General features: G+C 34.2%; 1 protein-coding gene across 1 annotated transcript; it reads left to right on the forward strand.

The window, feature by feature from the left end:
• Positions 1-536: 536 nt before the first annotated feature.
• Positions 537-7,056, forward strand: LOC120204972. The gene is made up of 15 exons (XM_039204946.1): positions 537-819; positions 1,107-1,509; positions 1,589-1,766; positions 1,858-1,997; positions 2,397-3,237; positions 3,420-3,520; positions 3,671-3,815; positions 3,894-3,962; positions 4,069-4,114; positions 4,218-4,615; positions 4,924-5,003; positions 5,564-5,699; positions 5,862-6,048; positions 6,391-6,473; positions 6,571-7,056. The coding sequence occupies exons 1-15, from the start codon at positions 720-722 to the stop codon at positions 6,691-6,693; spliced, it is 3,030 nt and encodes a 1,009-aa protein (XP_039060877.1). The 5' UTR covers positions 537-719; the 3' UTR covers positions 6,694-7,056.
• Positions 7,057-17,166: the final 10,110 nt, after the last annotated feature.

The following is a 17,166-nucleotide window of genomic DNA, read 5'->3' on the forward strand; positions in this document are numbered from 1 at the left end:
AATAGCTAGAGCCAAACCATTAAGCCAAGGCATCCAATTGGTATATTTTGGACAACAATTATAATGGATATTATTTTATTGAGTCTCCGACTATTAAAAGTTACAAAATGGTCACTTAACATATTCATATGTTCAAACTCGTCTTTTTCGGGTAAGAAATGACGATCGTCTAAACTAGATGTTAACATGTTTACTGAGATATGATAGAATATGATTTTATCATATTTCAGTCAACAATTTAAAGTCCACCTTTTAAGATTATCAAATTTTTAACAAAAAAAAAACTAGTTTGGAACATATAAACAATCATATGATCATTTTATAATTTTTAATAGCTAAGAGACTCAACAAAATAACACCTTATAATTGAAGGACTATTTTATATCTTTTATTGGTGAGAGACTAAAAAAGTGCATCCTATAATCGGAGGACCTTTTGTATACTTTACCCTTCTTTTCTTTTACAGATTTGTTTAGTAAAATAAAAACAAATTCCAGATACCCTCATTTTCATTTTCCCATGTTATGCAAATTTTTTTCGACGCGACTAATTCCAAATTAAACCCTGCTGGAATCTGATCGAAGAAAAGATTCAATCATTTTCCGGAGATTTTGTTTTATCTTGCATATTAAGAAAGAATTGAAAGTTCTGGAAAATTAAGAATTTGAATTCCGCGAATTTGAAAAAAAAAAAATCGAAGGGAGAAAAGAAGCTAGAAAATGAAGCCGATGGAGACGATACAGGATCTGATTGAAGAAGCTAAAGTACAGACGGTTTGGTGGGCGCTGGCTACCTTTACCGTAACTTACTTCTTGACTCGTAAGTTAATTAATATGGTTCCAATAATAATTATTTGTTCTACGTCAGTTTTTCTAATTTTTAGCTGTTTAATTTTGTTCTTTAAAATATTTTTTTTCGGCGAATTCCTTGATTTTACTTTGCATGGATACTTTTTATTCTTAGAATTGTTTTTTTTAAGTTCTTTAGGGTATCCCTATTTAATTTGAATAAAATTAATTATTAGCTTTTACATTTATATTAATTAATAAATCGAAGTTCATAGAATTGATTTTAAATAATTTTCTTGCTTCTGTTAATGGTTGTAGATACGAGTACTTCAATGTGGATGAATTTACCCATAGCAATTCTTTTTGCCGCTGGACTGCGATTTATGGTTAATGAGGTTGAGTTCAAATGGAAAGTTAAATCAGTTCGTCATCCGACTTACTTGTCTCATTTGGAGAAGAAACAGTTGTCCGTGAATGATTCCCGTCTTTCCAGCTCACCATTCCCGCTCAAGTGGAAGAGGAAAATCGGTTCTCCTATGGTGGAGGCTGCTTTAAATGAGATTATTGATAAAATACTTAGGGATTTTGTTCTTGATTTATGGTATTCGGAGATTACTCCAGATAGGGAGGCCCCTGAGTTGATGCGCGATGTGATTTTGGACGCGCTCGGTGAAATATCTGGAAGGGCGAAAGAGATAAACCTTGTTGATTTGCTGACAAGGTAGGTTTTTTAGTTTAAGAAGGTTTGTCAATTGTAAAAGATCTTTTTCCAGTTTTGAAACAGTTGTCTAATGTTCCAGGGATATAGTTGATTTGATAGGGGATCACTTGGATCTTTTTAGAAGAAACCAAGCTGCAATAGGTGTTGATGTTATGGTAACATTGTCATCTGAAGAAAGGGATGAAAGATTGAAACACCATCTTATGGATTCTGAAGTGCTTCACCCTGCATTAATTTCACCAGAGAGTGAGTACAAGGTGTGAGTTGAGTGTTCCAACAATAATAATGTTTTGCCTTTAAATTTTTGTGGTTTGCTTTTGTTTAACTCCTTGTACTTCCATTTTTCAGGTTATTCAACGACTTATTGGTGGAGTTTTAGCTGTACTATTAAGACCACGAGAAGCTCAATGTCCTTTGGTTCGCACTATTGCTCGTGAGATTGTTACTTGCTTGGTTATGCAACCTCTTTTGAATTTGGCAAGCCCCAGGTAGGTTATTGAGCTATAGTTTATTGTTTGTTTAATTTTAAGGTAGCAGAAAAAGCAATTAGTACTTAATTCAAAACTACAGTTCTGTTTAGATAGTTTAGCCTAAACTTTTAGGTTAAGAATTTTGACAGTTGATTTCGAAATGCACTCTTATTTAGTGTTTATTTGGTTTTTAAAATAGTGGAACTATTATAATACTGGCCATCCGGCATGGAATGACATTATACAACTAGAGTGGTTTCTTTGTTAGAGTCTTACTCTGGCTCATTGTAGGCAAAAGAAGAGAGTGTTTAAAAGGATATTCATGATGGTCCACTCTTCCTTGGTATAAGATATGATGCTTGCCTTTACAAATATGCCTTATTCTATCCTTCTTTTTTACTTATGTTCTGTTGTCAGGTATATCAATGAAGTAATTGAATTTGTTCTACTTGCCATTAAAGATGATATGATCAAGGTGATGAAAGGTTTTGATGATTCTACAGTTGAAGTACGTTCTGATGACTCTACCTCATACAAAGTTGAATCCTTAGATAGTCAGGGAACTGATTTGACGTTGGCTAGAATTGATGATCAGAAAGAAATGTATTCAGATTGTAACAGATATGAGGGAGAATCGATGCAGCCTCGACCAGCTGGTTGGGCTCGAAAATTAGAGGCAGCAACACAGAGAAGAACTGAAGTTCTTGCCCCTGAAAATCTTGAAAACATGTGGTCAAAAGGAAGAAACTACAAAAAGAAGGAGAACAAATATATAAAAGCAAGATTTCAGGAATCTCTTCCTAAGGGTGCTTGGTTGACGGGGAATATGGGAAGTGAGATCTCTACCAACAAGGTTGGAACTTCTACTGGAAGTGAAGAGAGAACTGTGATGCAGCTAATGCCTGGTTTAAATCTTGATGCTCATTTATGTGATGGTAACACAGCAGGCACAAAGTTGGCTTCAGAATTTAAAACCTCACCGTTATTAGGTGGAGACCATCATGTTAACAATTTTAATGATGCTAGTGAGCAATCCCCTGACGGAAATAAAAGTCGGCTTAAGAGATGCAGTAGTTCCTCCGGTTTTATTGTTGAACCTGATACAAAGAAGGCATTTACAGGAGATATTCGCAAGCCAATTATTTCTGAGTTCTACAGCCCTGATTTTGGAAGGCATAGTGAAGGATCTAGGGGTAGGATTACCTCAAATGCAGTACTTCGCAATGAGGAGCCTTATATACCCAAGCTTAGGTGTCGGGTGAGCATTCTTGTCTATATTGCTGTTAGTTTTGTGAATTTGAGATTTGAAGTGCCAACTGAATCCAGAAATGACATGGAGTAGAAATTACAGAAGCTTCATATGCTTGGCAGTGTTGAATTGTAGCATAGACATTTTATGTGATCTATAATTATATTTGCTATTCCTTTCTATATCTGCAGGTTATTGGAGCATATGTTGAGAAACTTGGATCAAAATCTTTTGCAGTTTATTCAATTGCTGTGACAGATGCAGAAAACAGAACTTGGTTTGTTAAGAGAAGGTTTTGCCTCACCCTTCCTATATAAATGTATATTTTTTAAATGAAAAACCCATTAATTAAGGGCCCTTTACTTACAATGGAATAATGGAAAAGCTATAATAATTTGATTTTTCTTCTCTAACATTATTTTTTTTTTCTTTTTATCTGCAGATACAGAAACTTTGAACGGTTGCATCGACATCTTAAAGAAATTCCTAATTATACATTACACTTGCCTCCCAAAAGGATATTTTCATCAAGCACGGAGGACAATTTTGTTCACCAACGGTGCATTCAGCTTGACAAGTATCTGGAAGTAATTTACTTCCTAACCTTTTTCTTTTTTAGGATGTTTACTTTCAACATGTGCTTCAATTAACCTGCCTTTTTGCAGGATCTGTTGTCTATAGCTAATGTGGCTGAACAACATGAAGTGTGGGACTTTTTAAGTGTTTCCTCAAAGGTGTGTACCTTCTTCACATCACATTGGGTGCCATTTTGATTTTTATGTTTAGGAATTAAGATGAATGACATCTCATTCTAATTGTGGCTGTCATTTGCTTTTGAAGAACTACTCTTTTGGAAAATCTTCATCAGTAATGAGAACCCTTGCAGGTAAGTTGTTTCTGTTTCTAGTTGTCATGCCATTTTTTCATACATTTAACTGTTTTATCCCGGTTACTCCTTGACCATTTCCAATTCTCTTGTTTATGAACAGTCAATGTGGATGATGCTACGGATGATATTGTACGTCAATTTAGAGGAGTATCAGACGGCAGAATGAGCAAAGTTGTCGGTTCATCTTCTCTCCTTAGTGAAGCCTCTTCCTCGGTCACTGGCAGGACCTTGTCTTGGACCAAAGATGAGATTGCTAAAGATATTTCAAGGCAGAGTAACTTGGATACGGAAAATAGTGCTTCTGATAATGAAGAAGGTGATATCAAAGACGCTAGCCATAGTCGCGAGGATGATAGATCTGGTTCCCAGATTGGTAATTTAGTCTCCGAGAAACATAATTTAGGTGTTAAACCTGAATTGTCTGGCCAGGTTGGTTCTTCAATGAAACTTTTAGGAACCTCAAGCCATATGGAGGATCCAGTTGGAGTGCCCCCTGAGGTATCATGATTTATCTCTGTTGTTTTCTTTTGAGTGCACTCTCCTTTGTCAATAAAATTTTGGATTGCTTTCATAAGAATCCCAAGCAAAAGTATGATTATTAGGAAATCAAGTTTCTTGGTTGGTTTCACCTATTCTCTAGCTGCCGCAACCCTTTCCTTTGTGTCTATCTGGCTTTGACCCATTTCTATTCTTAATGATCTTTTGGTTGAATAGTTTCAGCTTTTTTTAAGCATACACGATTTTACAAGAGCGTTCTTTTCCACTTTTTGGAATTTTTGAATGTTTACCAATTGATTTTTGTGCAGTGGACCCCTCCTAAGGTGAGTGTACCTTTGCTGAATCTAGTTGATAAGGTGTTTCAGCTTAAGAGAAGAGGCTGGCTAAGGTGAGTTAGTTTTTCCTTATTTGCATTATTGTGGTTGCTAAAATGCTGTATTCTTCCATGTGGCAGTTATAAAGATTATCCTAAACATAATATTGTACCTTGTATTTTTTTTCTAGTGTTTGTTTACCTGTCATCTTGATTAATTAGTAACTTAGGCGGTCACCTTAGTCTAGGTTGACTATTAAAGGGCACCATACATTCAAGTAGTGTACATTGCTATTTCCAAGCATAGGATTGGTTGATGTGGTGAGTTGATTACCTATCTCGAAACTAACAATTAAGACAACATCTTGAGCTTTCTGTTCAATCTCTTATGATAAGGTAGCCTTGTGTCTAGTTGCTACTTTGTTGAAGTTCTGAAACAGGTCACATGATGAAAAACTAACCTAGCATGGGTTAAGAGGCATTAGTCTACTGCCATCAATGATATATGCTTCAAGCCTTTTTCTTCTTTCAAACCATGTGATCCTGTTAAACTTTAATGGTCTTCTTTGATGTTCTAAAATTACTTATTTTCAGAATAATTGGACATAAACATGTGCACTTTTTCATGGATGCAGAAGACAGGTCTTTTGGATATCGAGGCAAATTTTACACCTGGTGATGGAGGATGCCATCGATGACTGGCTTTTGAGGCAGATTTATTGGCTTCAGAGGGAGGATACTATTTCCCAAGGGATTCGATGGATTCAAGATGTAAGAGCTGAACAAATTAGCCTCATTGTGAACTTAAATTTGAGTGTGAACTGGATCAGCATTTGCTTCTGTAAAAACATGAGTTTTTTCATTAAGAGATGGCTTTCTGTTTTGTAAACCCCCCTGTATTCGGTTTCTTTTAACACCCTGTTTTTCTCCCAGGTTCTGTGGCCAGGTGGTACATTCTTTACAAAAACAGTGGACATTCATTTGGATACTACTCAGCCACACAAGACACCTTTGCAAAGCATCAGCCAATTTGGTGGGAGTAATGTCAATAAACCTTGGTCCTTTGAAGAACAACTTGAGGCTTCTCGTAGAGCCAACAACATAAAAAATATGCTTTTTGGTAAGTTTTTTTTTCTGGTCAGATCATAGTGGAGACCTTCCCTATTTTTGGATCTGTGGTTCACATGCTTGCAATGCACTTGAATCTTGATTATTGCTTCAAATAATCTAATTCCTCGGCCTGGAGTTCAATGATTATATTTCCATCTAAAGTTCCTGAAGCCCTGTGTCTAGGATACCATAAAATGTTCACTGTGATAGTTTGTGTTGTGAAATTCGTTACACACGTTTTCATATCACAGTTTGTGTTGTGAAATTTGTTAAACATGTTTCATATGTATTTTACCTAGAGCAATAACTTAATTAATTATGAAAACCTCTAAGAGCAATCTTTTTTTGTCAGATGGAGCTCCAACAGCCTTAGTTAGCTTGATTGGGCAAAAGCAATACAGACGGTGTGCAAGAGACATTTATTTTTTCACTCAGGTTCAGTTTTTATCCTTCTGCCATTTTATTCTGTGCACATGTTCCCTAATTTCCTTTTGCTTTCCGATTACATTTACACTGTCATTAACCATTGCAGTCAACTATATGCACCAAGCAACTTGCTTATGCGATATTAGAACTTGCAATCATATCAATTTTCCCCGAGCTGCGGGATCTTGTGATGGATCTTCACAGCAAGAAACATATTAAAGTTGCATAGAAAGTTGCAGTTTCTAGTTTTACCGATGAAGTTTGTTAACGTCTCAATTATATCCATGAAAGTTTAGAAGATGAAGAATGAATACAGTCGACTAGCATGGTTGCCTTTGCCTGTGATATTCAATACAACACCAAATTACTAGTAAGCAGTAGTATATGGAATATATATATTAGGAAATTAGGGTTTTCTTTTATTATCTCACATCTGAATGTAGAGGACTGTAGGTTTAGTTTGTACAGAATATTTTGTGCTTGTGGCTTAGTCAGTCGGCAGCCAAGTATGTTGCTGTTGGAATTTTGGGTTGATCTGTATTTGGGACATTTAAGAAAACACAGTCGATGATATTCGTTATTCTTTCTTTAATCATGATCAGTGGTTCTGGAAATTTAAGGTCTTTTTGTTATTAATTTTACACAAAATTAGCATAAATTTTGATTTAATATGTAATGTGATATGAGAATTTTTTTTATGTAGTATAACCATATGCATAAATTAGAATTTGGTGTTGATGTACAAAATTAGAATACAAGAACATAACACGTGGAGTAATAGCATAACATATTTTTAATATTAAAACTAACGTGACATCATCTTAGGTTTATTTATTATACAAATAAAAATTATATTTAACATGAAAATAGATTGTCAACAATTTCCAGAGTAGGTGATCATCTCCTTTAAATTATGGGCTTAATATTTATTAGGAGCAAAATTTTCTTCCTCCTCCATGAGGTAGGAATTATTTAGAACAATATGAAAATAGATTATTTATTTATTTTTATTAAATATGAACAATTTAACCATATGTATATAATTGAATTAAATTAAAAGGTATTATATCACATTCTTTATCGAGTTAAAGTTTGTGTAATTATCAAAATCATATATTATTATTGGTCAGGCATAGAACTCTCTGCTGGTACAATTCGTACATTTAAATGATTTAGAAAATTGAAATATATATTAGTATTTTAATCTGGCTAAAATAATCAGATATCCAACAAATGAATTTTGGCAATTTGGATATTGCAGTTAAGAACTACCTTTTGAATCAGGGACCTTTTGAATTTGTTGTTATATTTATTGATTTTCAGTTTAGATTTTATTTTAGTATAACTTTTGTTTTATGTATATTTTTTTATATTTTATTCTGATTTAAATTTAAATGTATTTTGATTATCAAATTGTTTATTTGTAATTTGTAATAACTGACTTTTAGTTTTAATTATATGGATGAATTGAATGTAATAGTATCCCCTCAAACCGATGCGAGTGACATGATCTGATTTGATGTGTCATATTAGGCCACCGGAGCAACCTATCATAAAAATAGGGAAAAGATTAAAATTTCTATTAAAGTCATTTAAAAATCGTAAAACAATTTATAAATAAAAACACAAGTGTAGAAAATCATACATATATTAAAAACATAATTCATTCATACATCTTATCATAAAAAGTTTCAGACTCAGTATAAAAACAATGTGATCTACATGTCCCCTAATTATACATGTATTGTACTCCGCAGGCAACGTCGAAAGAACTCTCATTACTGATGTCGATAGCTGCACTGGATTGATTCTATTGACCTGAAATAGTGAGTAAAAGAGTGAGCTTTGGGAAGCTCAGTAATACAGAACTACCAGATGATGCTAAAGGACATGCAGATAAATGACAAGCATAAAATTTTCTTATTGATTCATGTTGTAATGCCTCGAAACCCAAGTCAGTAGTTTGGGTTAACCCGAGATCTATTTTAGAGCCCAAAAGATTTATTAAAATAGTTTGGATCAAGTTTATTTGGAATTGAGCTGAGTTGGGCCCAAAAGAATTATGAAATGTGATGATAATTTTATGATTTGGAAAGTGTAGGGACTTAAAGTGTAGTTTACCCATTCTTTATTTTGAAAGTTGAAACCCCCTTATTTTTTATATGGTTTACGTGAAACCCCATAATATCTTACCAAATTCCTCTTCTTCTTCCTTCCATTTTCTTCTCTTCTAATTCCTTTCCAAAAGCTATATATCATGCAATCCAAGTCTAGTTTGATTTAACTAAGGTAAGATTGTTAATCATCATTCTTCTAGCTTTAATTTAAGCTCCACATTGTAAGTTTTAGCCTTGGAAACCAAAAATGGGTTTTTGTGGGGTTTATGGGAATCTAAGGATTCTAACTCTTTTTGGGAAGATTTGAATTATAAGGAGTAAAATTATATTGTTTTGAACATTTAGTTGAGTTAATGAACCATTCTCTACCTTATTTAGTGAAAGAGGTAGGAGAGAGTTCCAAAGTAAAAGGAAAAGACAAAGTGACTCCCAGTTAACTTGGGGAAAATTTAGCAGGAAAGAATTCAAGGTAATCACACTTACAACTCTACCATATTTTTTAGTAGGTCATTTGTAATTCATGATAGCATAAAAGTTTAGATTAAATCTTGGTGAGCATAACAATGGTAGATTCCATGTTTTGAAGTATAAACATGTCCAAAGCCTTATTTATGATCCTACATGATTACATAAGACACTAAGAACATTTGGGAACCTCTAGGTAGCAATGTGAGTGAGTTTAAGTGCCCAAATAAGACAATTTTGAGTAAATGTATCGGTACTGGAAGGATCAATACCGATACTGTTCAAGCTTAAAATTTTGAATGTTATGAGTGCAATATCGATACCCCTTTAAGGAGTATAGATATTAAGGGATCGATATCGAAACCAGAATGCTTGGTATCGAAACCTATATTCTAGAATACCATTTTGGTATTGGTACTCAAGGGAGTATCGCTACCCAAGGTTCAAGTATCGATACTCCCCATATGAGTATCAATATTTCCCCTTTTAAAACAATAGAGTTTTGTTATGAGGTATCGATATTGTATGGTCAATATCGATACCAAAGAGTTGTTTGGACTATAAAATTTGAGGAATTGTAAAGGCTAGTGAGGTTCCCAATAATCACTAATTACTCTTAATTAAGAATACAAATGAGAACATTAATTATGAATAATCAAACGTAGAAACTAAAATAATTAGGGCGACGTAATACTAGCCTTGGTTGATGCTCGGGAAACGATTCAGACACCTAAGTTCCTTTAGTTCAGGGTATCGAAGTATAGAATCAGTCCGGATATCCTTAGGGAGTGCGCAAGGCATTTTAAACTGACTAGCTAGGAGGCAAGGTCCAACACTCGCAAGGGGTGGGTTAGTTGAGGATGTGGCGTCCGATGCAAAGATTATAGGGGCACATCATCAGTAGACTAGAGGGGTGCATGAGCTCCAAGATGTAGAAATTCCTCAATCGCACCATGATGTCTACCATAGCATAGAGAGTGAGTATGCGAGTATACTCACTATATTATTTTATCAGTTGTATAAACAAGTTATTGTACCCCTTTTAGTATGTTTTAGTTGTTAGTGTGGCATTGGGCTAGTTAGCTCAGCATTTGGAATTTGTTTCCTTACGCAAATTATGTAAGGGGCAATAGAAGAACCTTTTGATCATAAGTGATCCAGACCAGCCACAGAGCAGAGTACGTCTCAAATTCTTAGAGGAAATGTATATTTGAAATCCCTATTTTGTATATTTAAGTCATGATTTATTTAAATAACAGTCTGTATATTTTTTTATTATTATTAGGAGCTTCTAAATAATTTATTTAAATAACGTTAACATTTAAAATAAATGTTAACGTTTAATTTATTACAAACATTTTTCGAATGAATAAATGTTTCCATTTAGTATGTTGAAGAAAAATTTTGGTTAGCCACTCTAGTGGTTCCGTGTGGCGCTCTCATCGGTCGACTGTGTGTCGTACTAGTATAGGGTGTTACATATGCATCCATAGGTTTTCGTGATGAGCTGAGGTTCCATTGATATTTCTTCATGTAATAGGTAGGATCAAGAGATTGAACATAGATGTCTAGTGTGTTCCCATAATTGAAAATATTTTAAAAAACAATAGTAGTTTATTTCAGGAAACATGTTTTTAAAATCACTGTAATATCCTCCACCCGAACACACCATATGAAATTCCTCAAAACATGCATCCATAAGGACTTACCCTAGGATCTAGGATTCCAATATGAATGATTAGAACAAAAAGGAATTACCAGCTAGCTGAACCTCAGAGCCTCTAGAATCCTACCCAATCAATACCCCATTATAAATCAATTTAACAGTAACTAGTAATATCAGATATCGGGAGTCATATATATTATATATCAGAAAACATAAATCAAAGATTGAGTTTTTATTTAAAACACAGAGTTACCCTCTAAACGTACACTAATTGTAAATCACTAGAATAGGCATCCATAAGGACTTACCCTAGACCCCTAGGATCTAGGAGTCCAATATGAATGATCAAAAAAAAAAGTAATTACCAGCTAATTGAACCTCAGAGTCTCCAAACAGCTACCTAGACAGTACCCCAATAAAACAGTTTCATATAGCACATGTAAAATCAGGAGATCATAATCAAACCTAAAACAATAGTAATCCAGAAAACAGGTACCAGATAATAAGAAATTTTAGATAAATATAATCAGAACTCAGAGAAATCGGTAAAAATAATCATGCTTTCAAAATCAGTTAAAACAGATAAATATAGCACACAAGAAACACACTAGAGGGTCCATATATTTTTCAGAGGCATTTGGTAGTTATCAGGGGAGGAAAAACGTGGGATTTCTGTAGATTAGTCAGATTTCAGAATCGAGGTACCTATTAAGGAGTTCATTAAATAACAGATCTAATCAACATTCAAAAATTTATATTTCATGACCATTTAAGTTTCAAGTGTATTAGGAATGTATTCAAGAACCTTTATATCATAGTTATTTAAGATCCAAACATAATAAGAGTGATCCCATTATTCAAGCCATTAAGGGCATTTCGAACATTCTGATCCTTAAAGAATCCTTAACGATTTAACCCAAGAAAGGTCAACAGATGGTTTACAGTTTTTAGAATTTATAACAAAATATCAACTTTGAGTCAAGTCGAACTAACTAGATTCTAACACTACAACACTTGTCAATCATTCGGGCTGGCACGTTTCACGTATATTAACTTCTTAATATTGACTACACCAGTTGAACGAATCTCTCTTAGAATCAACATTGAATAGATCTTTAGAAGACGAACATGTATTTTGGTGGTGTTTAATTTATTTATGAATTGTAATAGTATCCAAAATAGCTGACGTGCATTGGTCAAGCTCCAAATTTTAAGGGGCGATACAACACTTAGGTCATTTCAGTATTCGAGGTTACTTTGATCAATTTGAAGTTTACAATATTCTGATTTTTTTAGGGGTGGGGGTATTTTAATCATTTCTTCGATTCAGTCGCATGCATCATTTCCAGCAATTCAGTCATTGGGTACTTATTTTAAAAACCAGAAATTATAAGTTCTTTTTCAAACATATAAGGAACTTAAATAGATAGTTCAAACTTAATTTAGGTCCAACATAAATTTATGTCATTTCCACCATCAGAGGTAAAACACATCATATTTGTATCCTTAAGGGTATTTTTCGTAATTATTTATATAGTTTACTAACTCTTTACGAAATTCAGTTTGAGCCTATAGATCATTAATTACACCTAATTGACCAATAATATTCATTCATACAAAACCAATATCAACGTGTATTGAAATACTTGAAAATTAGTATTGTATTACTTCGGCTTTTGATCCACCTCAGTTTGTCATTTTGACTTCATTCGAATCCCCTCAAACTTGAATTCAATATCCAAAAAAATCTTGGATACGTAACAAAACAAAATGTAGAAACATGTCTGAATCGGGGAAAACAAATCAAATTGCAAGATAAAATGCTGAAAAACAACTTATCGTGTTCAAATTTGGCGAAACGAGTCCCAAAAATAGACTCAGGATATCAGGATAGGTGGTCCCATAAAAAGTCAACATCGATCAACGACTTCTATCTCGGCCAATAGTTCGATCGTTAGCTCAGTTAGATGGCTCGGTCAGCTCGATCAAGTGATATAGACTAGTTCATGCGGTTTGGACCGATTCATACTGGTTCTGGAACTCCCCAACTCGCAGACGACACCCATATGCTGGAGGTGGCTCGTGCAACGGCTAGTGGTCGGACAGTGACTAAAAACTCCAGATTTGTAGATCGTCAACTTGGGATTCTTTTGCAAACATTATTTCACAACAAAGATTAGTGGATAACGGTGAAAATTGATCATTCAAAGCTATCAAACTTTTACTTTCTCACCCTTTTCGATGGTGATGATGACACCACGACCACCAGTCGACTCCTCTCAATGCCATGAATACAATGGTGCCTATGGTGTCGTCAAATGATGACTAATTGACGACAAAATGATGATGAATTATTATTGATTAGAGAGAAAAATAAAAGAGGAAAGGGGAAGAAGAGAGAGAGAAAAAACTTACCATTTTTAGAGTTCTCCAGAAATAGGGGAGTTTTAAACTCTCCATAATAGAAAAATAGTAAAATTATGCCCTTAGTTCTCAACTTTCTCTTATTACTACTTTAATCCATTACTTAAATTAATAACATTTTTCCTCTTAAATTGGGGTGTGACAACTCTCCCCTTCCTAAAAGAAATTTCGTTCTCGAAATTTTTCCAAGTCAAGAAAAACCAGAAACCAGGCTTTCATCAATTCTTCATTCTCTTATTTCTCTGCTGAACCTTAACCATTAAAATATATTTACCTCGATAGAAATCTCTTTCTGATCATAATTCCATAATTTGAACATAATCCTCCTTGTAGAACCAATCAGACCTTAATTATCAATCTTTAATCAGACTAACACTTGTTTACTTGTGGTGCAACATGTAGTCAAAACCATTTTCTATCAGACGTAACAGAATCACCTAGAGATTTACACTTTCACCATTTACATAAACATTTTTATTTAATCTCGTACTGATCAAACCACAGAGGTATGAGGCTTAGCACTTATCGAGTTTAAATCTAATAAAATTGGAATAAGAATAATTCTATATATTCTTCAATTCAGTTCATCAATGTAGAGATTTAGGGGGAAAATCACCTTGTCTAAGCTTGGAAAAAATACCTTCCTCTTCATTCAACTTGAGTAGTAAAATCTTAATGGGTAGTAAATTTTAATCTCGAAATTTCACTTATAAGGTTTAGCTATAAGTTTATCATCACAGGATATTTGGGGTAACAAAACTCAAATTCAAGTCGAAGTTAGGTCAGAATTTTGATCAATTAACTTGTACATTACTCGCGAGACACTAACAATATTCATTTCCTGTAGAGGTCGAGCCCTTACGGACATAATACTTAGGTTAGCTTAATTCAGAGAGGGGACTCGACCTTGGAGTTGTAGCTTAGAGAAATAGGTTATAATCTAGGGGTATGTACTAACCAGACATCATATGACAATCAACTGATTGGTCTACCCAAAAAGACTCGACTTAATCTAAGCTCCGATCCGATCTAATTCGAGACGTCACATTAGGCCATCGGAGTAACCCACCATAAAATCGGGAAAATTTTAAAAATTCTACTAAAACCATTTAAAAATTGTAAAACAATTTATAAATAAAAACACAAGTCCATAAAATCATACATATATTAAAAACAGAATTCATTCATACATCTTATCATAAAAAGTTTTAGACTCGGTATAAAAACAATGTGATCTACACATAATTATACATCTACTATACTCTGCAAGCAACGCTGGAGGAACACCCATTACTGATGTTGATAGCTGCATTAGATCAATTCTATTAACCTGAAATGGTGAGTAAAAGAGTGAGCTTTGGAAATCTCGGTAATACAGAACTACCAGATGATGCTAAAGACATACAGATAAATGGAAAGCATAAATTTCCTTATTGATTCATGCGTCTACATGTTTCTTGAAGAGTTGAGGTTCCACTGATATGTCTTCAAGTAACAGGCAGGAAGCTCATAGTTTAGAAGAAACGTTCGAGGACCAAGTTCAGGAGATTGAAAATAGACGTCTAGTGTATTCCCATAAAATCAAAAATAGTTTAAAAAACAGAAGTAGCATATTTAATGAAACATATTTTTAAAATCATTGTAATACCATCCACCCGAACACTCCATATGAAATTCCCTAGAACAGACATCCATAAGGACTTATCATAGACCCCTAGGATATAGGAGTCCAATATGAATAATCACAATAGAAATGAATTATCAATTAGTTGAACCTCAGAGACTCCAGAATCCTACCTGATCAATACCCCATTTTAAATCAATTTAACAGTAACAGTTAAAATCATAGATCGGGAGCCAGATATATTATATAGCAAAAAACATAAATCATATATTGAGTTTTTATTTAAAACACAAAGTTACCCTCAAACCATACACCAAATACAAATCCCATAACAGACATCCATAAGGACTTACTGTTGAATACATTTTGATATTTCGATATAACAAATTAAGATAAATGAATTTTAAGATTTTCCAAAAGATTTTCTAAGTATATTCGATATAATTATTCGAATATCAAAATATTACTCCAAATCTTTCAAATGTCATTTTTAATCCTTACTCAAGTGTAAAATTAAGTTTTAATCTTAAAATAATTTTACAAAGTATTTCGAACCATTTCAAAGCAAAAAATTCCAGTATGTCCAGAGGGAACCGATTCCCCCCCAAGGGGGTACTGATTCCCCCCTGAATGGTTTGGCTCCGAGAAAAATAAAATGCTCGAAGGGAACTGATTCTCCCCAAGGGGTACCGATTCCCCCCTGATCAACGGTCAAAATATTTGAATTTTACACTTAGGGAACTGATTCCCCATTAGGGGGTACTGATTCCCCCCACGGTCCAAGTTGTTTTATTAATTGTTTTCACACTAAAACGGCTCCATTTACTCCACTAATCATCCCCAACGTTCAGAATCAATTGATGGTGTATTTAAACAAGCTTAGAAGCCATTGATCAACAACAAGAAACAACAATCAACAAGAATCAAGAGACAATCAAAGAGAAAGCATCAAACCTTAAGTTTGAGCATTTTCAAGCCTACTTCATTCAATATTCATCTTTGCTTTCAAGAACACTTATTGTGCTCAATTGTATTATTCTTGAGTGTTCTTTCTTTGTTCTAGAATTGTGCAAACATATTGCCTTGTGAGGATTTTCTTGTGAGTTTGCAAAATTTGTATTCTTCTCTTTGGGAGAAGGTGTTCTCAAGAATTTGGGGTATAATTCTTGAGGGGTTTATAAGGTTACTCTTTGTCCTCAAAAGAAAGACAAATTAGTGAATTTGTGGAAAATCCTTAGTATGGATAGCTAAGGTAGTGGACGTAGACTTTGGTTGAGAAAGTCGAACCACTCTAAATCGCTGCACAATTACTTTTAATTTTCTGCATAAGCTTCCACCGAAATTTTTATTTGTCAATTCACCCCCCTCTTAGCCATATTCATTGATTGATTAACTCAACAATTGGCATCAGAGCCTAACTCATTTGAAGGTTTAACCACCTCTTGAGTCGATTCGGGAAGAGTTACATCAATAATCAAGTCATCAATGGCCTCTACTTCAAACGTCGACTCCGGTCTCGATTCAATCCGTCAACAAGCCTCCTTTCTATAATGGAGCTAACTATGTGTATTAGAAGAATATGATGATGTATTTCATTCAAGCAAGTGACATGGGAGCATGGAATGTTGTAGAAGACGGATATATCAAACCTCTCACTCATCCAAGATTGTGGAGTGAAGGAGAGACAAGAATGTTCCAGCTTAACTCCAAAGCCATCCATATTATATTTTATGCTCTTGGACCAGATGAATATGGAAGAGTTTCATCTTGTACAACCGCCAAAGAAATATGGGATAAACTACAAGTCACTCATGAAGGCACCGACGAGATAAAAGAATCTAAAATTAGTCTTCTAACACATAGCTATGAAAATTTCAGAATGAAACCAAATGAAGATATCAAAGCTATGACGGATAAATTCTCAACGATTGTCAATGGTCTCAAATTATATGGAGAGATCATTCCAAACGAAAAGCTTGTAAGGAAGTTAGTTTACTCACTTCCAAAATTATGGCAATCCAAGAAGATGACAATCATCGAGGCTAAGAACCTAAAGTCCTTAACTCTTAAAGAGCTAATCAGTTATCTCCTCACTCATGAAATGATGCTTAAAGATGAGGTGAATCTCGATAAGATTGACGAGACACCAAAGGAGAAGAAGAAGAAGAAAAACATTGGAGTTGCTCTCAAATCCACAAAAGATGAGAGTGATTCGGATGAAGATGACGATGACGAGGAAATGGTATTGTTTGCCAAACGGTTCAGAAAAATGATGAGACCTTACCGAGGAAGAAAATTCAAACGAAATGAAGGTTTAAAAAATGAACCAAAAGAGAAGGACCCGATCATTTGCTATGAATGCAAAAAGCCAGGGCATGTCAAATATGATTGCCCACAATTGAAGAG

This window comes from Hibiscus syriacus, unplaced genomic scaffold, assembly GCF_006381635.1.
Source record: "Hibiscus syriacus cultivar Baekdansim isolate YM2019G1 unplaced genomic scaffold, ASM638163v2 tig00011761_pilon, whole genome shotgun sequence".
NCBI lineage: Eukaryota > Viridiplantae > Streptophyta > Magnoliopsida > Malvales > Malvaceae > Hibiscus > Hibiscus syriacus.